The following is a 26,460-nucleotide window of genomic DNA, read 5'->3' on the forward strand; positions in this document are numbered from 1 at the left end:
CGCCACTCCCTTGTTGAATTCCGAAAAATTAGGTAATTTGTGGAAAACTAAAGGGTTTGATAGGTGGGACCTCATTGGAATTACTCCGATTAAGGATGTGCGGGGGAAGGATTCGGTACTTACGTTCGACTCTCTAGCAAAACAGTATAGTCTGCACCAGACCGAACACTTCCGATATCTGCAAGTGAGGTATGCTCTTGTTACTCATGTCCCCAAGGGCTCGGAGCTCCCGGAGGCATCCCTTCTCGAGGACCGAGTGTTGGATGGGCATATTCCGGAGAAAACCATCTCTCTCTCATTTATCGGAAATTGATTAACAACACAGAAGACCCGTTGGTGATACTTCGGGCTTAGTGGAGTGCGGATGGGTTGGAATTAGATGATGAAGATTGGACTGAAGCAGTGCCCTCCCCCAACGTATGTATACAAACAGAGCCACCCAATAATCCCATGAGGACTGGGTATAATCAATAACACATACACAATTATCCTCAAAGGAATCGTTTTCACCAATTTCAACAATTCATATTGTCACCGAAAGTGATCAATTATTTAACTGGAAGCAAGGTACATACAGTTTTTCATACTGTTTTATTATTTTCCAAAAGAGTCAAAGAATGAATTTATCAACATGGCAACAGAATACTACTATAAGTAATTGATTTTCAGTAGTATTTTTGACACCTTCTGCACATTACATGGAAAAAATAAAATACCATGCACCATCAAATATAACACAGTCATACGAATTTATCTAACATCAATGATATTAGAAACGGCAGAACGGCGTCATGCGTCGACGTTTCGGTCCTCCTTGGTTAATCAATCCATAGGACCATCCTCAGGACCCGTTGCACATAGTATATCACTAACCACCAGCCGGTGGATGTGACGCCTCAGAGGCAAAAATCTTTTTAAATAGATCTATCAACTCACTCCTGTTTAACAGCTGGGACGCTCCAATGCCCACTCTTCGATGTACTCTTCAATTATTTTTCTTTTAGCGCACACACGTCTCTCTTCCTCATGCCTTCACGGTCAGGGAGTCCCCCAACGTAGTCGCTATCCAGATGCGGCTCCGCCTGGTGCAGCTGAAAATACTGCACAAATCCTATATGACCGGGCCGCGTCTGGTGCGAATGGTGCGAGCCAAGAGCGGAGCTTGTAGAAGAGTGTGGGGAGGAGGGCACTGTGATGCATATCCTTTGGCACTGTACGGTAATACAAGAATATTGGGTAAAGATTCATGATGAGCTGAGAGATGTGGTAGGGCTGGAAGTGCGACTGGAGGCCCGGAGATGTTTGTTGAACGTGTGGGAGCCAACTGACTTGAATGACTACCAGAAGCAGTGGGTCACGTTAGCATGTATGGTGGCCAAACGCAATATTGCACAGTTATGTGGTGCTCGTCAGCCACCCCGGGTCAATAAATGGGCGGAGGACCTTGACTGGTGCATGCTCAGAGAACGGGCGCATATGTGGCTAGAGGTTGCCCGCGGAAGTGGGGGAAAATTTGGGGAGCGTGGAATAATCATCATGTGGGACTCTGCGAACCGCCTACACAGGTGCCGGACCAAGTAGCGCAGGAATCCCCTTGACCCTAGTGTTAATCTTTGACTGTTTTATCCTGTATTGTGCCACATGGACCTATATGATGTAATTGAATGCCTTCACCTGAGAGTTATTTTTCTTTGTTGTATTGTTTATTAATAAAATGTACCATTGCAAATTATGCCCTTCAACCAGGATTCGATAGGGGCGATTGAGATCTGGAGCGGTCCTGTGCCTCCGTCTCCGGACACAACATGGCGTAGGGGATTTGCTGAGATTGAAGTTTTTTCTTAACAGTAGCAAATTTCCGTCTGGCGTCCTGCACCGATTGCGTGAAGTACGGAAAAAAGGCCAATGTTGTTCTCATGATGTACCTGTTTCTTTTCTTGGGCTCGGAGCAGGATCACATCTCTATCATGATAGTTTAAAAAACGGGCTATCACTGGCCGTGGGGGCTCCCCCGGGGGCGGGCGAGCCGCCGGAGATCTGTGCGCTCTTTCCACCGCGAGGTGCGCCGAGAAGGATTCTCCGACGAATAACTCCACAACCAACTTCTCAATGAAGTCCTCCATACGGCCCATGTTGGTGGATTCCGCCAAGCCAAGAATACGAACATTATTCCTCCTAGAGCGGGTCTCCAAATCTTAATTTTTATCGGTGATTATCTTGAGCAACTTGTCCATCTGTGACATCTGACCTTTGCTCGTAGTGGTGCCCTCTTCCAGATCCGACACCCTGGTCTCTACTTCCTTAAGGTGTTGCTCATGCTGATCCAGCTTAGTGACCAGAGTCCATCCGCAAGTTCATTGTGTTTATTTTAGCGTCTATGGACTAAGACTCTGCTTCATGCCAAGTAGAATCACCTTCCAGTCCTCTTCCAGCGTGCCCGCAGTATCATATTCGGTATGTTCCTCGGAGTGTGATCTGGGTGTTTTGCGCGTTTCAAACAGGATTTTGGTCTGCTTGGCGTCAGTGCACTCATGGTGCAGGCAGGCGAGTAGAGCAGGAGAATATGGCCAGATCCACGTTAATACCCACCACACGCAGACGTGTATAAGTGAACAAGTGCAGAAGTGATTTAGGGCAGTGTGCAGAATTAGCACCTCCGCGAGGGCTGATGCGGCCAGCTACAAGGGTACCACGCTCAGAAACAATAGCAGCAAGCCCCAATCAGCACAGCTCTAGGCAGGCCTACACCGAGGTCCCCAGAGAATATATGTCCACAAGCTCAGTGAAGAACTCAATTAATGTCAAACATCCGGGCAGTTGCCACCACCAAGAGAGTTCCAGGTCCACTTGTGGGACACCCCCGCGCCTCACGGCCACCAGCTGCTGCGTGTGCCCCTCTGCTCTGCTGTGCCTTACTGCCTCGCCGCCGGCCTCGCGGCCGCCTTGCGTCTCCCCCTGTGTTTTGCTCCAGCTGTTTTTCGCCGTAATTTGTGCTTGTATTTTGTGGTATTTTATTTTGCTGTGCTAACGTTTTTTCCTCCTGTTCTCGATCTGTTTCCCCCCCCATCTGTGCCTGTTGTATTGTAATTGTTTGTTTACTCGGCTCCTTCCCCTTTTCCCGCCTACCTCGCCGCTCTCCCTCCCCGCTTCCCACCACCGCCATTTGCCCCGCCCCTTTCTCTTCTGTTCCCTCCCCGCTCCCGCCTCCCAGCTGCTCCGCCCACCCGCGCACTTCGCCTTATATGGCGACCGTGCGAACGCGCAGCGGGCGCGCCGATTGTGCGCCGAAGGCGCGCCAAAGGTAAGCCCGTCTGCGCCCGTCCGCGCCTGGACCGCGCCCAGGGCCAGGACCCCTGGCCCCCACCGACGGAAGCCGACCCTACGAACCTACAACGCCGCCGATCTCATCGCACTCAACACCGGCCGCATCCCAGGATGTCATCGAGCCGCCCCGAAGCACACCCACGGACCCTTCAGCTGCCACGCCTGCAAGTTCACCTGCATCCGGACTCACCCTGCACCAGCACTCGCCAAGCCAAACATCAGCAGCAACCACCTCAAGTGCATCCTGCTCAACACCCGCTCCGTCCACAGACACGCCGTAGAACTCTGGAACCTCCTCGACACCACCGCCCCTGACGTTGCCTTCCTCACCGAGACCTGGATGAACGCCTCCTCAGCCCCAGACATCGCCATCGCCATCCCGGAGGGCTACAAGATCATCCGGAGGGACCGCACCGCCAACCAGACGGGAGGAGGCATCGCCATCATCCACAGAGACACCATCCGCATCACGACCAACACCGACGACACCCTAACCACCGCTGAACACCTGCACTTCCAGATCCACACCAACCCGAAGACCACCCTCAGAGGCACCCTGATCTACCGACCCCCGGGACCACGCACACGATTCAGCGAGGACATCGCCGACTTCGTCAGCCCGCATGCCCTCCCCTCCGCCGACTACATCCTCCTGGGGGACCTCAACTTCCACCTGGAGAACAACAGCGACCGCAACACCATCAGCCTGCTCGACAACCTCGCCAACCTCGGACTCAAGCAACTGGTGACCACCCCCACCCACCTCGCCGGACACACACTCGACGCCGTCTTCTCATCCAGCAAAGACGTCACCTTCAGCCACGCAACAGGACTCCACTGGACGGACCACAGCTGCGTCCACTTCACCTTCAAAAGAACGACGATCCACCACCACCAGCAACAGGTTGCCCGAAGAAGCTGGAACAAGATCACAGCCGACCAGCTCACCGCTTCACTGAGCCAGCACCCTCCCGCCAGCTCAGCGAACCCCAGCCAGGCCGCCGACAACCTCACGAAGTGGATCAACAACTGCGCAGACGAACTCGCCCCTCTGAGAACCCCACCCAGCGGACCCTGCAGCAGAAAAACACCATGGTTCACCGACTAACTCAAGAGCTCCAAGAAGAACTGTCGAGCCCTCGAGAAAGTCTGGAGAAGGGAACCAACTACGGACAACATGACCACCCTCAAGCTCGCCACCCGGAAACACCACCAACTGATCCGCGCCACCAAGAAAAATACATACAAGGACCGGCTGGACAACAACGCACACAACTGCAAGGAACTCTTCAACATCGTGAAAGAGCTCTCCAACCCCAACGCCGGAAACAATGATATCACCCCGTCGCAAGACCTCTGCAACTCCCTCGCGTCCTACTTCCACAACAAGATCGCGGACATACACAACAGCTTCAGCAACCAACCAACGCAAGCCACAACCGCAACAACGCCACCCACCACCACCCTCCGCACCTGGACTCCGATCAGCACCGAAGACACCATCCGCACAATGAACTCCATCCATTCCGGATCTCCGACTGACCCCTGCCCTCACCACGTCTTCAACAAGGCCGACGCTGTCATCGCACCCCACCTGCGGGACATCATCAACACCTCCTTCGACACCGCCACCTTCCCTGAGAGCTGGAAGCACGCCGAACTCAGCGCTCTTCTCAAGAAACCCACAGCAGACCCCACCGACCTCAAGAACTACCGTCCCATCTCGCTCCTCCCGTTCCCGGCCAAAGTCATCGAGAAGACCGTCAAACAGCTGGCCGCCTTCCTCGAGACGAATGGATCCCTCGACCCCTCACAGTCTGGCTTCCGAGCGAACCACAGCACCGAGACCGCCCTCATCGCTGCCACCGATGACATACGAACTCTGATGGACAACGGAGAAACAGCGGCCCTCATCCTCCTGGACCTCTCCGCGGCTTTCGACACTGTCTGCCACCGCACCCTAGTACAGCGCCTCGGCAACATCGGAATCCAGGACAAGGCACTGGAATGGATCACCTCCTTCCTCGACGGAAGAACACAGAGAGTCCGCCTACCACCGTACAAGTCAGAGGCCACCAAAGTCATCTGCGGCGTCCCTCAAGGATCCTCACTGAGCCCCACCCTCTTCAACGTCTACATGAGCCCCCTCGCGGCCATCGCACGCCAACACAACCTCAACATAATCTCCTACGCCGACGACACCCAGCTGATCCTCTCCCTGACCAACGACCCCACCACCGCCAGAGCCAACCTGCACGAAGGGATGAGAGATGTAGCCGAATGGATGACGACCAGCCGCCTGAAACTGAACTCGGACAAGACGGAGGTCCTCATCCTGGGCTCCTCGCCCTCCGCCTGGGACGACTCCTGGTGGCCCCCCGCCCTGGGCACCGCACCCAAACCGACGGACCACGCACGCAACCTGGGCTTCATCCTGGACTCCTCCCTCTCCATGACCAGACAAGTAAACACCGTCTCCTCGTCTTGCTTCAACATCCTGCGCATGCTACGTAAGATCTTCCGGTGGATCCCCACGGAGACGAGGAAGACGGTCACCCAGGCCCTCGTCACCAGCCGACTGGACTACGGCAACGCCCTCTACGCCGGAACCACCGCCAAGCTCCAGAAGAGACTCCAGCGGATCCAGAACGCCTCGGCCAGACTCATCCTCGACATCCCCCGACGCAGCCACATCTCCGGACACCTGAGAGATCTGCATTGGCTCCCGGTCAACAAGAGAATCACCTTCTGTCTCCTCACCCACGCGCACAAAGCCCTACACGACCAAGGCCCGAGCTACCTCAACAACCGGTTCAACTTCTACACTCCCAAGCGCCTCCTCAGATCAACCAGCCACGCCCTCGCCGCCATCCCCCGCATCCGAAGAGCGACAACAGGAGGAAGGTCCTTCTCCTACCTGGCCGCCAAGACCTGGAACTCACTCCCGACCGACCTGCGCCTGACCCAAGACCACCTCTCCTTCAGGAAGAAGCTCAAGACCTGGCTGTTCGAGCAGTAACGGCACCCCCCCCCCATCCCAGCGCCTTGAGACCCTACGGGTGAGTAGTGCGCTCTATAAATGACTTGATTGATTGATTGATTAAGGGCGCCACAGGGGGAAGCAAAATGCAGTGAAGTAAGCAGAGAAATGCTTAATTGTGAAATGCAGGGCACGCCTCCACAAAAGGACGAGCAGCACTCCCTGTCCCAGCAGGTGACGATCACCGTAACAGAGCAGTTTCGTTTAGGCCATCTAAGATGGCCGCCCTCGGTAGCTTCTGCGATGAGTTAATGGCAGGGTGCAATCAATATGGTCGCCACTGTGCAAGGTGATATGTGCCGGGAGTAGCCGAATGCTGGGCTTTTCGAGCAGTGTAGGGCTGCAGCAGACGTTGTTGTGCACCTCCGCCTATCTCGCCCAGCAATTCCGCGATGAGCCAAAATGGCGGCAGCTCCGCCCGGAGGTCACAGCTGAATGGACACGGCGGCACTCAAGTCCTAACAGAGGAGCGCGTGCAGCGAGCGGTGGGTTGGCGTGCAAGTGAGGCGCAGTAAATACAAATTCTGCTACTCCGCAGTCCCAAGGCATCACAGGCAGCCAGATGATTGTACAGATTCTTTAGGGCAGCGCGCGCGTACTCTTGCGCTGCAGTGTCACCAATAGGGCAGATCTATGAGGCACAGTTCAGGCTATCACAGCGCTAGCGCACTCTCGGTCCCAAGTGTTGGCGCCCACCGTACAGCTGCTACTTGAGAGAGGAGACGCTTCTCGGTCGGCCTCCGCCCGCCTGGACGGTGCCCAGGACTGCCCAGCCTCGGTGTTTGCTGGTTGAGTTAATTAACCGCAGCACAGCACCAGGCAAAGCTCACCGCAGTCCGCTCCCAGCCTTAGCGGTCTCTGCCTCAGTCGCGCCATGAGCTATGCCCACATTAATGGTATCCTTGGCATCAGCTGAAAAGTGAGTTTCTCGCGGTGAGGTCGAAAGTGCTCAAATACGACTCAGGATGGGTTTGATGAATTTTTTCCTGCTTGGCAGGGCTGGAGCCTCACAGGCGTACGGCCATCTTGATCGTGCGCCACCTAGCGCCCCCACGCCCCCCCATACTGGAACTCTGACATCAAAATATCAGGGTAAATTTGTAGTCTTTTATTCTGCTCCTCGTTTAAAATTCTTCAACTGTGTTTTCTCGCTTGAAACAGGAAGTGTGAAGATCAGCTGAATAAAGGCATTTGCACTCCATTTCTTACCTTGTTTGTCACGGGTGAGAAGGGGTATAGTCTGCCATTTTTGCTTTCTCAACTTGACTGTCACGTGCCCGTGTCCCTCCTTCTTCCTGCGTTGCCATGCACTGTCGGAGTTCCGCTCACTTGCTGCCCCATCTGCCATCCATAAGCCTGCAGACATACTGAATCCGCCAAACTATTGCAGGCCGAAACACTGAGGCAGTCAAAATACTGTCTGGCAGAGCAGCCGAGCCACTGATGGCGGCCCGTGACGGAGACCATATAGGCCGTATGTCAGCCATATTTCAACTACATTAATAGAACTAAGTTGAACCTGCCACAGGACTGCACCGCTACTGGTCTAACTGGAGCATGATGCAGTACCTCCTCAAGGAGCCAAAGGGTCATACCCCCTACCGATGACACAAATTAAGCAGCCCTGGATAGGGAGTCTTGTAACGGGACCCATAACAGCTCCTGAATTGGCACCAGGATAGCAGGTCACAGACAATCTTACACAAAACCTCAGTTCAATAAACGCAGGAGCACAAATGCAGCGAAGGAGCAACAAGGGGGTGAGGCAGCGCCTATGTTAACTGGTATAAAACTAATGTGTATATCGCCAAAGAACTGCATGTGATCAGTAGTGGTAAACTGCATGGGATTACGTACAGAGCTTTAATGGGACTCAGATTCCAGGAATCCAGAATCCTAGTTCAGTGTGCTTTCGTGTCAGAGCCCAAGCAGCAGAACACCCTAAATCAAAACTCCAACCTTTATTACTAACCCTGCAATATCAGTATCGGAACACTAGATCCTCACACTGGGCAAGCTATCAGACTTTCCTCTACCCCTGGGGTGTATGAGGTATTGTGATAATTACTAGAGTGTTATCCATCAATTGTGCATGAAAACTATTCATACACACCTTGCAGACCAGGAAGGGAAAATGGAGTGTAGCTGACCGAGGGGCACAAGTACTGCATTAGTTTGTCATAGCTATCATCTTTGTCCCCCGCAAGCAATACATTTGAGAGTCATCTGGTCAGACGAGTGTCAAGTTATCAATTGGGCCGACACTACTTAAGCCAGGCATAAACTAATAACCCTGTATCACTCTGCATTATTAGTTTCTCACACAGTAACAAGTTATATACCCCTGAACATTAATAGGATGATATGATCTACCAATCCCACACAATTGTACAAATTAATTTACCAAGAGGAAAACAAAGCAACAAAAGTAAAGGTGCTTAATCATCTTGGTCCTTAAGGGCAAAAGAAAGATGTTCCTCTCTCCTCGGGCTACCCTAATAATAAAGCAAGCGGACAGTAACTTGCACCCCAAAAAACGATGACAGACACAAAAAGGACAATTTTTGTTTATGCTAACAAGGTGGTCTTGGACTCAGGCAGTTAAAATAATAATCATCAAAATGTAATAGGCTGACCTAAGACAGGTAGAATCACTATGAATTACAATATATTGGTAAAATCCAAACAGTGATGATAACAATGGCCAATTATACGCTCCGATAATTTAACAGCACAATGAGGCAGGATACTGGCCATTAAGAGATGGATGAAACCAGTGAGCACCCAGAAGAAACCAACGGCCACCCAGAAATAAAAAAGTCTCAATTAGGCAAGGTGAATAAGTAGGTAGTCATGCAACAAATGCATCTGTCCTTTTAGATCCCTCAATAGACACATTGGAGCCAGATAACAAACATCCGCTGGTCACTGAAAACTGTTTCAAGGCTGGACAACTAAAATAGAAATTTGGATCCAAATAATCCCCTTCTATTCAAAAGTAGTGAAAAGAATGATGCACTGCTTTAAGACCCCGGTTTTAGACAGGCAAGTATGGGAAAGTCAAGGGGAAACAATAAAATTGGTCTTTGTAAGATAAGATTAATGTACTTCGGGATGTACTTGGCATTATTAATGAAAACCATAGTAGGAGCTTCAAACTATCAATTAGTGAAAACTGAGGTTCAGACTAATACCCTTCAAGGATTTGCTCTTTTCCTACCGGATATTGCTCATAAAATGACTAACACACTGACTAGCAAATTCAATAAAAATAAAAATGTTGTTATATTTAATGATCAACATTTGGCAAACATTTGTCAATTTCTTATGGTGTATCTGATAGCCAAGTCTGCGAGATATTAACAGGTCAGGTATTTTATGTGAGTTGGAAATGAAGCGAACTGTGGAATTTTGTTTACGGCCCAAATCTTTGATTTTTGCAAAAATAGTATCGGCCAGTGATCAACAAAAATGTTAGTTGAGGAGTGGGATTTCATTAAAGTGTTCTGCAAAGGATGTACTGAACCCTGGAAGTAGTATGTAATCTTTGGTGATGAATAATCCTGGACATCCAAGAAAAGCACCTTTGGCAAAAAAACTAGCATGGTCACTTAAATGTTATCAAGAGAAAGAAGCATAAAGACTACATGCAAACCCTCACAACCCACGGTTGCTCAAAAACAAGGTAAATCCAAAAACCGTATGTGATCCTGGAGTAGGTAACAGAGGCAAAAGGCTACACTGAAATAATACAATCCAATTCACTAATAGAGAGCTCCACTAGCCCGCTGAAAGGCAACAAAGAATTACGGTTCCAAAAAGTCTCATTTATGATATATCTAAAGAAATGAATGAGCAATTACAAATAGCTGATACTTCCTGCATGCTTTTGAGTATCAGAGAAAACTGGGACAGAATAATGAACTCACAATGCAATGAAAAACCCCTTGGCAACCAATGGCATATTATAAAGTTACACAATAAAGGCCATGTGTGAACAAAAATATTTGTGTATTTATGGTTATATTTTATTTTTTTGTAGATTAAATATTTTAATTATCTGATTAAACAGAAATAAATGTTTCAATGTTTATCTCATATAGGGTATAAGTCATTTAAATATTTTTTTATAAAAAAAGAGACAACAGGAAAAAAGCACAACACATCAAAGATAACAAATTCACAACAACCTCATACAGCTGAGAATTCAACTTTACAAAGGGAACAGGAACAAAAACACAAATACATATTGTACATCATCAATACAGTGCAAAAATGTAACATATCATGTAGTACAGGGGTCAAATGTAATAATTATTCGGACCCCACGTTTAAAATAGCCAAAACTATCAAACGTGTTACATCACTGGCTCTACAAGCTGGGATATATGTAATAAAGAATTTGAATACCTAAACAACACTTAACAAAGGTCATAACTGTGAGGGAACAATTTTCTACATTTCACTGAGCTATCTTTTCACAACATCTTCATCTGTGGCTCTTCCTGAAGAAGGTCTGGGTTCACTTCGAAACACATGTAGAAGAGTGATTATGGTTTTGATGCATTATGTAACAGATGAACTGCAATTAGAAAGGAGTTTTTTTTTTAATTGTTATTAATATTAAAACTTGTAGATTATTTTTTGAATTTTACATGTATTATACGATATGTTATGTGTTTGCACTTTAATGGTGATGTACTTTATGTATTTGTGTGTTTTTTTTTGTTCCTGTTCCCGTTGTAAAGTTGAATTCTCAGCTGTAGGAGATTGTTGTGAATGTATTGGTTATCTTTGATGTGTTGTGCTTTTTTCCTCTCGTCTCTTTTGATAAATATTTAAATGACACACCCTATATCAGATAAACATTAAAACTATTTTTTCTGTCTAATGAGATAATAAATGAAATATTTAATTAATTTTTTTTTATAACAATAAAGATCACAAATATTTGTGTTCACACATGGCCTTCATTGTGTAGCTTTATAATATTCCATTGGTTGCCAAGGGGTTTTTCACTGCATTGTTCTATTGTTCCCTGCCCTTGGGACCACAATCTTTTTTTCAGGGGGTCCCTGCTTCTTTACATTCAGATTAACTCAAATACATTTTTGGAATAGAATATTACTGATGTCTTATCAAATATAATGTTCTCCATTAAGGAGGCAGAGGTAACAACCGGGACCACCACTTTTCAAAGCATGACCAGAGAAAATTCATTGTTACAGAGTAAAGACACTCGAGGTGAGACTGCCGAGTGTGCGCTAATGTCTGTGAAATATTTGTTTTAACTTTGTTTTTAAATGTTCTTAATGGCACTAGCTTCTTGACACTAAGCTTTTGTTGCACAACGTAAGGCGGGGAAGTGTTACACTCACCTGCATTAGCCTGCCCGCCCCGGTCCACCCTGGGTGTGTGCCGTTTGCGTGGAGGGCGGAGCAGGGCGTGTCATATCCAGTCTAGCAGGCAGAGGCGCTCCTTCCACCTCAATTTCCCACCTATTTAAATCAATGTGCCCGCGACCGCGCCGCTGGCGCGCCAGAAGCAAACCCATCTGCGCCCGGCCGGGACCAGAAACCCTGGCTCTAAGAAGTCCTTAGAGAGGATTAAGTACTCTAAAGAAGCACTATTAAAACTAAATAAACCCATTAGTACTACATGTAGACATAAAATCCTTGTAGAGAACATGGCACGAACATGTAGGCACTGCAATGCAACATTCACCTGCAGAACATATATCGCTAGGGAATCAAAAATACAGCTGGCACTACTAAATTGCAGGTCTATGGCTAAACATAAGCATGAGCTACACGATCTACTCAGTGAAAAATCTCTGGACGCTTTATTTCTGACTAAAACATGGCTTAATGAGAACTCAACACCTGATGTGATAGATGCCATCCCAAACGGCTATCGCCTAGTTAGGCAAGACAGGATAGGCCAAAGAGGTGGGGGAATTGCCATAATCCATAAAGACGAGATGAAATGTGAGGTCCTACAAACTGGCCTAGATAACTGTGAGGCACTCTTCTTTACGATGTCAATGGCAGATGATAACACCTTAGTGGGATTCCTTATTTATCGCCAGCACTGAGATACAACAATTTTCTGGTACTGGGGGGACCTAAATATACACTTTGACGACACAGAAAACCAAGAAATAAGTGCAATTTGTACCTTCTCTCACTAAATCTGGCGCAAAAAGTGGATTCTCAAACTCATCAGGGGGGGCCACAATTTAGAAACTACCTTTAAATTGCAATGAGATAGAAATAGGAGTACCATGGCCAGTTCCGTGGTCAGATCACTATTTGGTCTCATTCACTGTGTCATCTCAGAGGAGGAAGACGCAATATAACAGGGAGGCATTAACCACCAGAAAGTGAAATAAATTTAACGCCACCTCATTTACACGAGCCCTGGAGGAGCAGAAGCCAATGTTGGACAATGATATTAACATAGCCAATGACCAGATAAAAACATGGATTACTGATGCGCTAGATAAGGTAGCACCCTGGAGCACGAGAATCCCTAGAAGGCCAAGGGCAACAGCACCTTGGTATAATGACGAACTAAGGAAGGCTAGGAAATCATGCAAGAAATCTGGAGAAAAAATTACTGTAATAAATCCAAAGAAGACTGTAAAAAATAACTGAAAGTCTATCACTCACTGATCAAAAAAATCAGATGTGAATTTTATACAGATAAAATAGACAAAGCTAATAACTAACAAAGAAATGTTCATAATTCTAAAATCTCTCAAAAACCAAGAAGCGAAGACAGAAGATATCCCAGCCACGAAAGAGATCTGCAATGAGATAGCAGAATTCTTTGCTAACAAAGTAACAAACATATATGAGATCTTTCCTACAGAGGCGCGACTTGGCACCACTCATCTGTTGTCAAAACTGTCAACTCTGTAAGAGTAATGCTGGATGTTTTTAGACTACAAGAAAGTGAGGAACTAAAAGCCACAGTAAAAGGAATAAAATCCGGCTCTACTCGAGCCCCGGCACGACCGGAGAGAGTGATGGAGGGGATGGACATAATCCTTCCATATATCGCAGATCTTATTCCCTGCTCCTTTCAGACGGGAATAGTTCCTAAGAAATGGAAACAGGCCATTGTTAGACCACTTAAGAAAAAACCATCACTAGACTATACTAGACTAGACTAGACAATCTGTGCCCTATTTCACTACTCCAATTCGTGGCTAAAATCGCAGAAAAAAATCACAAATAAACAGTTGGTAGACCACATCAATACGAACGACCTACTTCACCCCTCGCAGTCAGGTTTTAGAATGACACACTCAACAGAATCTGCACTACTAATGGCGACAGAGAAACTGAGGAAACATGTTGATGAGGGACAAACAGCCGCGCTGATCCTGCTGGCATCAAGAGCAACGCTCTCAAGTGGCTGACTTCGTTTCTAGCTGAACGGTGCTTCCAAGTTGCCCTATGGACGCATCTGTCTGATAGCTACACTCTGCCCCAAGGGGTCCCACAGGGATCAATTTTTAGTCCCACCCTCGTCAATCTCTATGTATGACCAATAGCAGAATGTGTAGAGAAACATGACGTGTCAATATTGTCCTACGCAGACGAAACGCAGCAAATTGTAATGTTATCCCAAAACAAAGCTCAGGCAGCGACCCGCTTTGCCAAATGTTTAGAGGAGGTGGCTGACTGGATGTCAACCCACTGCCCCAAGCTAAATGGGAATACGTCGGAGGTACTGGTGGTGGGTAAGACACCTACCATCTGGTCATCTGCTTGGTGGCCAGAAGTACTGGGCCAAGTCCTGCACCCAAAATCAGAGGTGAAAAATCTCGGAATCTGGTTCGACTCCAAGCTGTCTTTTGACAATCAGATCTGGAAGGTAGCGGGGAAGTGCTATGGTGCTATGAAAACCCTGAGGAAAATCATAGATCTATTACCATCTAAAGCCAGGACAACGATAGTACACGCAGTAATGCCCTCACAATTAGATTATGGTAATGTACTGTACTTAGGCGCTTCCAAAAAGGCCTAGCTAAACTACAAAGGGTACAAAATGCTGTGGCATGCCTGGTTCTCAGCCTTCCAAGGAGAACTAATGCTAAGAAAGCCCTGAACACCTTACACTGGCTTCCAGCGGAGAAGAGAGCCATGTTCAAGGCCTTGTGCTATTGCCATCGCATCCTCTCACACAAAGGCCCTAGATACCTGCAACCACTGCTGACTCAATATATACCCCAGGAAGAAAACGGAGATCCATGGACATGGCTTTTAGTGAACGTCTCAAGAATATTCAAAGGCTGTATGGGGGCTCGCTCTTATAGGTACATAGCAGCTAAAATCTGGAACACTATGCCAATCACCATAAGAACAGAACCCAGCGAAAGTTAATTCCGCAGACAGCTGAAGACATGGCTGTTCTCAAAAACTGAGGAGGGGACAGCATAAGAGCCACGTAAGAATAGCAATCACGGTCATCTGGATATGTCTCAGCGCGGGGACACACCGTCGGTGTAACCATGCGCTCTTCAAATGAATAAATAAAATAAAATAAATAAATAAAATAAAGTAAATTAACTAAAGTCCGCATCTGGTGACAAGATATAATAAATAAAGACTGAATTGTTCAGGCGACAGACAAGCAACACCACTGGTCATAGCAGGGCACCAAACAGTCATCCTACATAACTATCCAGGATGTAATACCAGTGGAAACAAAGATCAACCAAGAGGTGCAATGTAATTTATCACCAGCTACTGGACACATTTGTACAGTCATTATTTCCAAAATAAACCTGGGTTACAAATACTACCAAGTAGCAATCAATAATTAGACCCAAAAAGCAGCACAACAATGGGAGTTTAGAAAACAGAACCAGTAACAATTTGTCGTCGGTAAAAGCCCAGACACTAGCTCCTAAACCATAGGAGATTGCATCACCCCAAAGTGAGCCGGTACACATTATGTCCCCAGAATACAAAAGTGTAAGAAAACACAATACATTAAATACACTGCTATTGTCAAAGTACTGGTAGCAATGACCACACGGGCATATGTAACATTTTGCAGCATTGCCAGTTTAGATTTTATACCAAGAGTAGCACAGTACAATGGTGCACCGAGGTAAACAGCTAAAGTTACTTGGAAAACAGCCATAATAAAGAGGCAAATAATAGCACACTGTGACAGCCTAATGGGATATGGAATATTTATTTCAGAAGAAACTATTCAAATGCTATCCACCTCCATTCAAGCAAAGGAGCATTGATAACCAAGAAGGAAGCAAAACAAAATTCTAACACCTCAAACCTCACAACCATGACAGGTAGAGATGGGCTCCAAAACCAAAAAAACACAAACTCAATTGCAATACACATAGCTTAAAATGGAGGAAGAGTCTAGTACAGAGGTGCTCTGGTACAAATAAAAAAGTATGCTTGTAACTAGCATCAAGAAGGGAGAAGAACACACCAAAGGAGGACTAAACTCATTAAAACCCTCTATAATATCCTGGTATCTAGCAGAAATTGAACTAAATCTGCAAATGGGATGGTGTTGGCTTAGTTTTCTTTTTTTTTTTTCTTTACAAAAACATAACAATTTGCATTAAAGAAGCCTGATATAAACCCAAAGTTTACAAACAGAAGAAAAAGTAGCTCCATAAATAAGTACAGCAATATATTTGACAGAGAAGATTGTAAAGAGTGATGTTGCCGAAGGACCGTGTAATTTATGATAGAGGCTACTTATTTTGCCTTGTAAATAGGTTGCTTATAGTTAAGACTGTTCAAATGGGGGTTCTCACTTTGTTTTCTAATGAGTTTTAGTAAGCATTTTAAGCCTAATGTAATAATCTTAATTGATCTACAATAAAAAAAACTGATTTGATTTTATTCTCTTCAATTGATGTGCACTCTCTGCACATCATTCATGGCCTGATGTTTAGCACAGGCAATTGGGCTGTAAAGAGACGTAGTGAAGAGTGAGCTCAATAAATGTATTTTACCCTTCCATTCATTTAAACATTTTTCCTCCTATCCCAGTCCAGGATGACTGGAAACTCAGCAGAGTTCAGAGACTATCATCAAGTACTCGTACAGGTCCAGTGCTGCATTTGGGTCTGCAGGTGGACTGAATGACCATTGAGCAAGTTGTTAAAAAAAAGGAGGTCAGAAGTTGCTTTTTGCTATGAAGGGACGGTTGGTGATTCGTTTTAGGTTCTGAAGTTTCTGGGGTAAAAATTAGCCGGGGCGATTTGGTCAGACTTTAGTGATGAGGAGAATAAGCCTTCTTATAGTCAGGAATGTAAATATTCTAACAATCTTCTTTCAACAACCTCAGAATTAAAAGGTTTCGTTATGGTAACTCTAGCATTGGGTCGTCAGCATATGTTGAGGACTTATTGGAAATCTTTATTTGGGGTACTTGTGAGTTTAGTTGCTGAGATCATGTACACTTTTTGATTGTTCTCACTGGTGAGCTGGAGAGAAATGTTTGATAGGTGCTCATGAGCCCACTGTGTAAGCCTTTACATTTTCTCTGAGAACAACTTTTCAGTATTGTTAACTGAGCTGGCTATTTTGGGTTGTTGCCTGCGATTGGTGCAGAGGTTTATAGATTGAGATAGAAATTTGGAACGATTTCGCTCTGTAAATCTGTTCTTTGAAGTGCTTAAGTCTAGTGTTTTGCCCTTTGCCTTTGTTCAGTGCACTGGTGTACCACAGGGTATACGTCTTGTCAAACAGGCAACGTTGTTTATGATGGTTGGGATGGAATGGTTTTAGTAGATGGCTAGGTTAGCTCTTTAGCGAGTTGGTATGTTGTGTATGTAAAAATGTTGCAAAGTTCTTGTGAAAGGTTTCTGATGTAGATTTTTCAGCACTCCTCTCTGCTCAGTTCCCGGTTTAGAGTGACCTTTTTCTTGAACTCTACTAAGATACTGTTGAAGGATAGAGAAAAAAGACCTATCCAGTTAATTGTGTACAGTTTATATGATAATAAGGTCTGGGAGGCATTATCAGGTCTGGCCTTTTATGGAGGTTAGAAATGAACTACGAACGTTTGTGTATTGCACAAATCTTTGTTTTTTGCTAAAATAGTGTTTTAATCAATCAATCATGCCATTTGTATAGCGCACTACTCACCCGGGAGGGTCTAAAGGCGCTTGGGGGGAGGGGTATGCTACTGCTCGAACAGCCAGGTCTTGAGTTGTTTCCTGAAGGCGAGATGGTCCTGGGTCAGCCGAAGGTGGATGGGGAGGGAGTTCCAAGTCTTGGCAGCCAGGTAAGAGAAGGATGTTCCTCCGGCGGTGGCTCTTCGGATGCGTGGTACGGCTGCGAGGGCGAGGCTGGTGGACCGTAGCTGGCGGGTGGGCGTGTAGAAGGTCAGGCGGTCGTTGAGGTACTTGGGGCCCAGGTCGTGGAGAGACTTTGTATGCGTGGGTGAGGAGCCGGAACGTGATCCTCTTGTCGACGGGGAACCAGTGCAGGTTCCTCAGGTGGCTGGAGATGTGGCTGCGTCGGGAGACATCCAGGATGAGTCGGGCGGAGGCGTTCTGGATGCGCTGGAGTCTTTTCTGTAGCTTGGCTGTGGTTCCGGCGTAGAGGGCGTTTCCGTAGTCCAGTCGGCTGGTGAAGAGTGCCTGGGTGACAGTCTTCCTGGTCTCGGTCGGGATCCAGCGGAACATCTTGCGAAGCATACGCAGGGTGTTGAAGCACGATGAGGAGACGGTGTTGACTTGTCTGGTCATCGAGAGGGAGGGGTCCAGGATGAAGCCCAGGTTGTGTGCATGGTCGGTTGGCTTGGGTGCGGTGCCCAGGGCTGGGGGCCACCAGGAGTCGTCCCAGGCGGAGGGCGAAGATCCCAGGATGAGGACTTCCGTCTTGTCCGAGTTCAGTTTCAGGCGGCTGTCCTTCATCCACTCGGCGACGTCTTTCATCCCTTCGTGTAGGCAGGTTCTGGCGGTGTCGGGGTCTCTGGTGAGGGAGAGGATCAGCTGGGTGTCGTCGGCGTAAGAGATGATGTTGAGGTTGTGCTGGCGTGCGATGGCTGCGAGAGGTTTCATGTAGATGTTGAAGAGGGTGGGGCTGAGTGAAGATCCTTGCGGGACGCCGCAGATGACTTCGGTGGCCTCGGAGCAAAACGGGGGGAGGCAGACTCTTTGTGTTCTTCCGGCCAGGAACGAGATGATCCACTCCAGTGCCTTCTCTTGGATACCGATGTTGCTGAGGCGCTGGACTAGGGTGCGGTGGCAGACCGTGTCGAACGCAGCGGAGAGGTCCAGGAGGATGAGGGCCACTGTTTCCCCCTTGTCGAGCAGGGTCCGGATGTCGTCTGTGGCTGCGATGAGGGTGGTCTCAGTGCTGTGGTTGGCTCTGAAGCCGGACTGCGAGGGGTCGAGGGATCCGTTCGTCTCGAGCTGTCTGTTGACGATCTTCTCGATTACTTTAGCAGGAAAAGGGAGGAGCGAGATGGGGCGGAAGTTTTTGTGATCGGTGGGGTCCGCTGTAGGTTTCTTCAGGAGGGCGCTGATCTCGGCGTGCTTCCAGCTCTCCGGGAAGGTGGCGGTGTTGAAGGAGGCGTTGATGATGTTCCGGATTTGGGGTGCGATGGTGGAGTCGGCCTTGTTGAAGACTGGGGGCGTCATAAGTAAGGAGCCGGGAGGGAGGAGCAGCTGGGTGGCGGGAGCGGGGCGGCGAATGGAATCACAGGGGGGCGGGCCGCAGGGAGGCAACGGCGGGAAATTCCAAGAAGCAGCGGGCAATTCCCAGGAGCAGCGGGAAAATCCCAGGAGCAGCGGGCAGCGAGCGAAGGAATCTGCAGGCAGGAGGCGGCAAAGGCAGGCAGGAGCTGCAGCAGTGAGTGGGGCGACCAAGCCCTGTGGAGGGCTGAGCGGTCTGTGGGTGCCGAATCAGGGTAATCATGATTTTTATTAGAGTTGAGGGTCGTTTTTGAAATAGACTACAGTGCCCTGGTTGCCGGCTGTGGCTGTATGCCGTTCAGCCTGATGCTTGCCCAGTGCCTTTCTGCGCCAGCATCCGCAAGTCAACTGACTCTATTGAAATTCTTAATATTAATGTTAGTGCCCCTTCATTTCCATTGCTTTGTAGCAGTTTGAACTTCTTAGAGTTTCTCCTTGCTAAAATGGGTGTCATTCGTGATATTTATGTTTCCCTCGTCTTCATTGCTTGATTTTGCTTGCGAGAAAGTGTCGCTCATAGTCGTTGAAGAGTCACTCATAATTACATTGAAATTACGAAAATGTCACACATAGCAATCTGAAACATTGGCAGCTATGCCTGTGTGTGAGTGTAAGATAGCCACCATGTTTTGCAAGTACACTGTGAGGGGTGAGCCTGTGAAAATTTAAGATTACCATCGTTTGTGAATGCAGGGTAAGTGGTCTACAGGTTGTAAGTTATGCCTGTGTGAGTACAGAGGGAAGCATATCCCTATGTGAGAGCAGCGCGAGAGGTGTGCCTATGTGAGAACTGCATTGTGAGTGTACATGCATGCACAAAACCAAGCATGTTGTGTGTGTGTGCCAAACCTATTGGCTTTGGTAATAGTTTACACAATTGTGACTGTAACCTGCAGAAATGCAGGGCAGGGAGTGGAAATGAGATTGGTAGTGCATTTTGATATGACGGATGCAGACTATGTGGAAGGAGGTTGAGGAGTGTCAGGGGTAGCTGACCGACTGAGATGCCACCCTAGTAAGGGGGCCTAATTACTTTGCTTGCACTAGGGCTCATGGCAACTCAGCTATGCCACAGAGTTAAACGTTCTCATTCTTTGGTGATTTACAAAACCACACTTCAACAAAGCTCTTCCTGCTGTTAGTGAAGTGAAAGAGCCTCACTTCGGTGCGGATTCTTTCATGCGTTAGTAGAATTAACCTTTGAGTAAAGCACTCCCTAAATCGAAGCTGCCGTGTCCTTGTATGAGACCATTGTTGATTTAGAAGCTCTCTTGCCCTTGAATAAAGCTCTTCTCGTACTAAACATCTGTCTGCCGCGTGCATTCTTCGGTGCTGTGGCAGATGTGTCTTTAGAGTAAAGCTCTTCGTGCAGATAGCACAGTGAAAGGACCTCACTCCTGTACGTGATCACTAGTGATTTAACAAGGACAGTGCTGTTGTGGTGCTGAGTGATGATGTGGTTGGGCTGAGTGATGTGGTGGTGTTCCCGAGTGATGTGGTGGTGTTCCCGAGTGATGTGGTGGTGTTCCCGAGTGATGTGGTGGTGTTCCCGAGTGATGTGGTGGTGTTCCAGAGTGATGTGGTGGTGTTCCAGAGTGATGTGGTGGTGTTCCAGAGTGATGTGGTGGTGTTCCAGAGTGATGTGGTGGTGTTCCAGAGTGATGTGGTGGTGTTCCCGAGTGATGTGGTGGTGTTCCCGAGTGATGTGGTGGTGTTCCCGAGTGATGTGGTGGTGTTCCCGAGTGATGTGGTGGTGTTCCCGAGTGATGTGGTGGTGTTCCCGAGTGATGTGGTGGTGTTCCCGAGTGATGTGGTGGTGTTCCCGAGTGATGTGGTGGTGTTCCCGAGTGATGTGGTGGTGTCCCTCGAGTGATGTGGTGGTGTCCCTCGAGTGATGTGGTGGTGTCCCTCGAGTGATGTGGTGGTGTCCCTCGAGTGATGTGGTGGTGTCCCTCGAGTGATGTGGTGGTGTCCCTCGAGTGATGTGGTGGTGTCCCTCGAGTGATGTGGTGGGGTTCCTCGAGTGATGTGGTGGGGTTCCTCGAGTGATGTGGTGGGGTTCCTCGAGTGATGTGGTGGGGTTCCTCGAGTGATGTGGTGGGGTTCCTCGAGTGATGTGGTGGGGTTCCTCGAGTGATGTGGTGGGGTTCCTCGAGTGATGTGGTGGGGTTCCTCGAGTGATGTGGTGGGGTTCCTCGAGTGATGTGGTGGTGTTCCTCGAGTGATGTGGTGGTGTTCCTCGAGTAATGTGGTGGTGTTCCTCGAGTGATGTGGTGGTGTTCCTCGAGTGATGTGGTGGTGTTCCTCGAGTGGTGTGGTGGTGTTCCTAGAGTGGTGTGGTGGTGTTCCTAGAGTGGTGTGGTGGTATTCCTCGAGTGATGTGGTGGTGTTCCTCGAGTGGTGTGGTGGTGTTCCTCGAGTGGTGTGGTGGTGTTCCTCGAGTGATGTGGTGGTGTTCCTCGAGTGATGTGGTGGTGTTCCTCGAGTGATGTGGTGGTGTTCCTCGAGTGATGTGGTGGTGTGCCTCTGAGTGATGTGGTGGTGTGCCTCTGAGTGATGTGGTGGTGTGCCTCTGAGTGATGTGGTGGTGCCTCTGAGTGATGTGGTGGTGCCTCTGAGTGATGTGGTGGTGCCTCTGAGTGATGTGGTGGTGCCTCTGAGTGATGTGGTGGTGCCTCTGAGTGATGTGGTGGTGCCTCTGAGTGATGTGGTGGTGCCTCTGAGTGATGTGGTGGTGCCTCTGAGTGATGTGGTGGTGCCTCTGAGTGATGTGGTGGTGCCTCTGAGTGATGTGGTGGTGCCTCTGAGTGATGTGGTGGTGCCTCTGAGTGATGTGGTGGTGCCTCTGAGTGATGTGGTGGTGCCTCTGAGTGATGTGGTGGTGCCTCTGAGTGATGTGGTGGTGCCTCTGAGTGATGTGGTGGTGCCTCTGAGTGATGGAGGGTGGAGTTGGAGGTGGAGTTGGAAGGTGGAGTTTATTTCTTCGGTGAGAAGTGTGTATGTACCTTTGAAAGCGTCACGAAAGACCTGCTGATATTCAGTGCACTTTAAACTAGCTGGGAGAAACAAGAGGGTTAGAAATGAGGAGAGTCAGCTGGTAACGGTAAGGCAACCTTTCCAAAGTAGTGGCGAACAGATCTATATTACAACAGTGAGCGGCATGTGATTTACGTTTCTTTTATGTATGCAATGAAGTTCGGCATTTGAATCTATGTATGAACGGTACGTAAACACCCTATTGGTCAGGCATGGTCAACGCAGAACACAGTGTTGATTTGTAATGCCTGTATAAACTATGATTAAAAACATGGTTTGTTGGTAATGTTTTTAAGTCACTCGTGGTCAATGTCAAAAATCCCCTCCCTCTAATCTATGAAGCAAATTTTGTGGCGGCCATTTTAATCCCAGTCTATTCTATTACATGGGTTGTTAATTTTGCACAGCAAAACTCTCACAGGCGTGCTAATCTGGAGCTGGTTTGGGATGAGAAAGGAAGCTCCAGATAAAAGTAAAGACGGGACAGAGGCTCGTGATGAGGAGAGAGGGTGCTAATTGGGACGGGGTAGGAAAGAGGGGAATGGACGGGGGGAAAGGCAGGTAATAAAAAGATAGATGATGCGGAGGGCAGGCGAGAAGGGGCGGGTGAAACAAGCTCTCGGCATTGCTGTGGCGGGGGATGGGCGGGGGAGCAGCAGCCTTTTGAAAAGTGCAAACATCTGTAGAGCACTTCCGAGCTGAAGCAATAAGGAGGTTGAATGGAAACAGGCGGGACAGAGGCTCGTGATGGGGAGAGAGGGTGCTAACTGGGACGGGGTAGGAAAGAGGGGAATGGACGGGGGAAAAGGCAGGTATAAAGATAGATGATGCAGAGGGCAAGCGAGAAGGGGCGGGTGAAACAAGCTCTCGGCATTGCTGTGGCGGGGGGTGGGGGGGAGGACGGGGGCGGGGCAGCCTTTGCAGTCTGATGCCGAAGCTGAGACAAATGGTGGTGTACGAGCGGATTCCTTTCAAGTCTGATGGGGGGGGCGTGGGGGAGCGAGTGCGCTCCCGGGACACATGCACTGGCCATAATCCGCATTCCAAAGCCCTCTTGGTAGGATTTTCTGGTGCCCCTCTATATCCCTCGTCAGCAAAAATGCAGTATCTTATCTTATCTCTTCTCACACTCTGTGGGGATGCTGCTTCTACTCCTGCGGACTTTCTGGCGTTTCTTCGGTGAGCCTGTATGGGCCTCATTCTCATTCATACTTCCTGTGTTGGATCGATGTTCTGTAAAAAACAACACAAAAGAAAAGACATTTTTAAATGAGCAATGTGCTGTAATGGTATTAACTGTGTGTCCATCCTCCAGGGCGCTGCCTTTACAGCTGCTCTAGCCAACATTTATAGTCCTTCCCATATACACACCTATCACTTCGATACAAGACTGTTCCAGGCTCCACAACATGAGGTTTTACCTTTTGTCTTTCAATTTTGCTAAAAAGTCTAATATTAACTAGATGCAAAGACACCAGCCTCTTTTTCATAACGGCCCCCACTGTTTCCTTAGATGATATCATCTCCTTTAAACTAATGAACCAGACACGGGACATTCCTAGGGACCTTTGCCCAAGACAAAGCTGGAAGCTAGCATTCTTGGATATTGCTTTGAATTTCTATATTATCATCTATGGCATGTTTTGGTCTGGGTCTGTTCCCTAGGCACTGAAAAGAGACATGGCTCCACAACTCCTTACAAGTCTTTATGGGTCCTGAGATCTTGACAAATTATGCCCTATTTGAATCTTTATCATGTCACAGATCCGGTGAGGTGTGGGTTCATGTCTCATATCCAGTAATTTGTTACAGATTTAAGAGGAATCACTGCTCTTACATTGACTTAGCACCACTAGCTGCCCAGTTAAAGATGGATTCAATATGAAACTCTGTGCATTGTGGATAAACCTTTGCTCCTTCCTTCCTGTCTGATCAACAGAATTTCCAGGACAAGAAATTGTTTCAGATCTTTGTTGGCACAAGCCTCACATGCTTTGAAGAAGACCTTCAGATAGGCACTTAGGCAAAATCAGATTTTGGTCAATGAATATTTACACAAATCTACCTCTTCCTCTGAGCAGGGTGAAACCACTAATCTTTGATCGGCTGTGAATCCAAGTTTACTTGTTTCTTCAGCTAGCAAGAAGAATCAATTTATGGTGAATGTTGATATAATTAACTTAACATAAAATGATAAGTGTTAGGCAAGACAGTTAGATGTCAGAGAGTCATCCAATAGGCAGACTGAAAACAGTTTTCTGATATCCATGTATTTACAATCTAATAAATTGATGCTCGCCGGTTATATGCAGTGATCTCAAGTATAAAAAACCCAGAAAGATAGAGTCGGCCTTCCTGCCCTCAGAGGTCATTACATGGAGTAATATTGCATTAGGTAAAAGTATCAACCATTATTTACAGTGCAAAAATTTCAACATTAAGGTATGACATGATGCATAAATAGTTATTTATTAATTCTGTAATAGGGCAGAGTCAATTGGCCAACCTAGTTGCTGTTCTCTGTAAGGGGTGCCAAGTAGTGTCCACCAGTAGTTCAGTTGCCTTCCCTATGATCAGACATGTAGCCCCTTTGACTACCTGTGCTACCACATAAGCTCTCACCTTTCAAATTAGCCACCAACCAACGTATTAGTCAAAAGAAGAGCAAAGAAATTGGAAATCTTGCAAATTATCACCGTCAAGCAATAAAGCAACACATCTTTTGTTTTGAGACACCAGTGTTTCTCCCAGGCACACACTTATATAGAGATGCAAAACACTAGTGTCTTGCGTTTTGTAGCACACCTTAAAGCATTGGATTATTTAATGAGGTTCCCTAAACGCCTGTCTGAATATCTGAGAACTTTACTGGAGTTAATGATTTTAGTTGAGGTCACATAGAATGTAAGACCAAGTGGCACCTGTATGGCTTGTCAGGCAGCCAAATGTAGAGATTCCTGCATCAAGCATTGTGAGAGCTCCATTGGAGCAAAGAAAACATAGTGAAAGGTCTACCATGCCATGGCAGTAGTCAGGGTCTCAATATCCCTCACCCATAACTAATGAACAACACACTGGCAGATGTTTCCTTGCCGTTGAGGGACATTGGTAAGATTTTCTGTCCAGGAGTAATGTAGTGTCAAATATAGGTATAAACCACTGGAAATTACATCAGCCCTACGACCTTAACTGGACCCTTAAAGAGGCTTCTCCCACACCATTTCCAGCGGTCTCAGGACTACTTTATGGGTGTTCTCGAAAATGGAGGTATACAAAATTGGTGGATGGAATGCTTGACTTAGTCTCAGTCACTGGTAACTACTTAGACTGCATCATAAATCATAGTTATTTTGCACACCCTGCCACCTCAGTTTGGACTCAACCATATGGTTATCAGTCTTGACCCTGCTCCAATAGGAACACTCCAGCTTGCACTGCAAGGCCAAGTCCTCATTGAACCAAACAACAAGCAACGCAGGACCGATTTCACCCTTATTAGGGCTCATCAGACAGGTCTAACATTTCCCCATGGGCAAAGTGTGCACAGGGCTCATGTCTGAGCATTCCCGTACCACTTACGGTGACACGCTGAAATATACAAAAAGTGATGGATGGAATTCTTGAATTAATCTCAGCCACTGGTAATTCTTCAAAGCCGCAACCCGAGCAATCATTTTGCACACAAGGTACTTCCTGAGCAATACATTTATATATTTTTTGTATGCTTCATTATGTCGCCAAATAGTACAGCAATTAAACAATTTCGCCTGATACTAGAAGCAGAGGTATGAAAATGGTTGTCAGTCCAAGGGAACACTCCCAAGTCATCTAAAAAATTAGATTTTTACAACTCACTTTAAAGAAGAAACAAAACGGCAAACCCAAAAGACATCTTCATCTACAGGTTGATCTCCAAACTACCTACACAAAAAAAGTAAGAGCATGACACGCGAACTGCAAGACTACATTGAACAAATACATTTTGAAACTCAAATTCATATGCATCTAAAGAACATGCAACTAAACAAATACCACTGAATGTCTTGGCCACACATCCTATTCGATAAAGGAAAGCATTTTAAGCAAAAACAGATCTTGATACAGGGTAGCAGAGGTTCCAAAACATTTGTATGGCCTGGAAACTGCTGCATATACATGTATTAGGTAATTGATTTAGTATGTCACATGTAGCTTAGCAACCCTGGTGGGTTCTGACATAGCAAGTAGAATGTAGAATATTTGGGAATATTTGGGAACTGGAATATTGTACTGGCAGTTACCTTCTGGATCTTGCCACGTGTGATCGCACATATTATCCAATACTTCATTAAAGCATAATTAAGGAATTCTGTGCAGT

At 47.2% G+C, this 26,460-nt stretch overlaps 1 protein-coding gene across 2 annotated transcripts in view; it reads right to left on the bottom strand.

Moving 5' to 3' along the window:
- The window catches only part of LOC144772340 (uncharacterized), a 552,285-nt gene that overhangs the window by 58,243 nt on the left and 467,582 nt on the right, over positions 1-26,460 (bottom strand). For both annotated transcript variants that reach the window (XM_078656588.1, XM_078656589.1), the window contains one exon: positions 23,232-23,336. In XM_078656588.1, coding sequence (XP_078512714.1) covers positions 23,232-23,336 — 105 coding nt within the window. The remainder of the gene's footprint in view (positions 1-23,231; positions 23,337-26,460) is intronic.

This window comes from Lissotriton helveticus, chromosome 8 (assembly GCF_964261635.1).
Source record: "Lissotriton helveticus chromosome 8, aLisHel1.1, whole genome shotgun sequence".
NCBI lineage: Eukaryota > Metazoa > Chordata > Amphibia > Caudata > Salamandridae > Lissotriton > Lissotriton helveticus.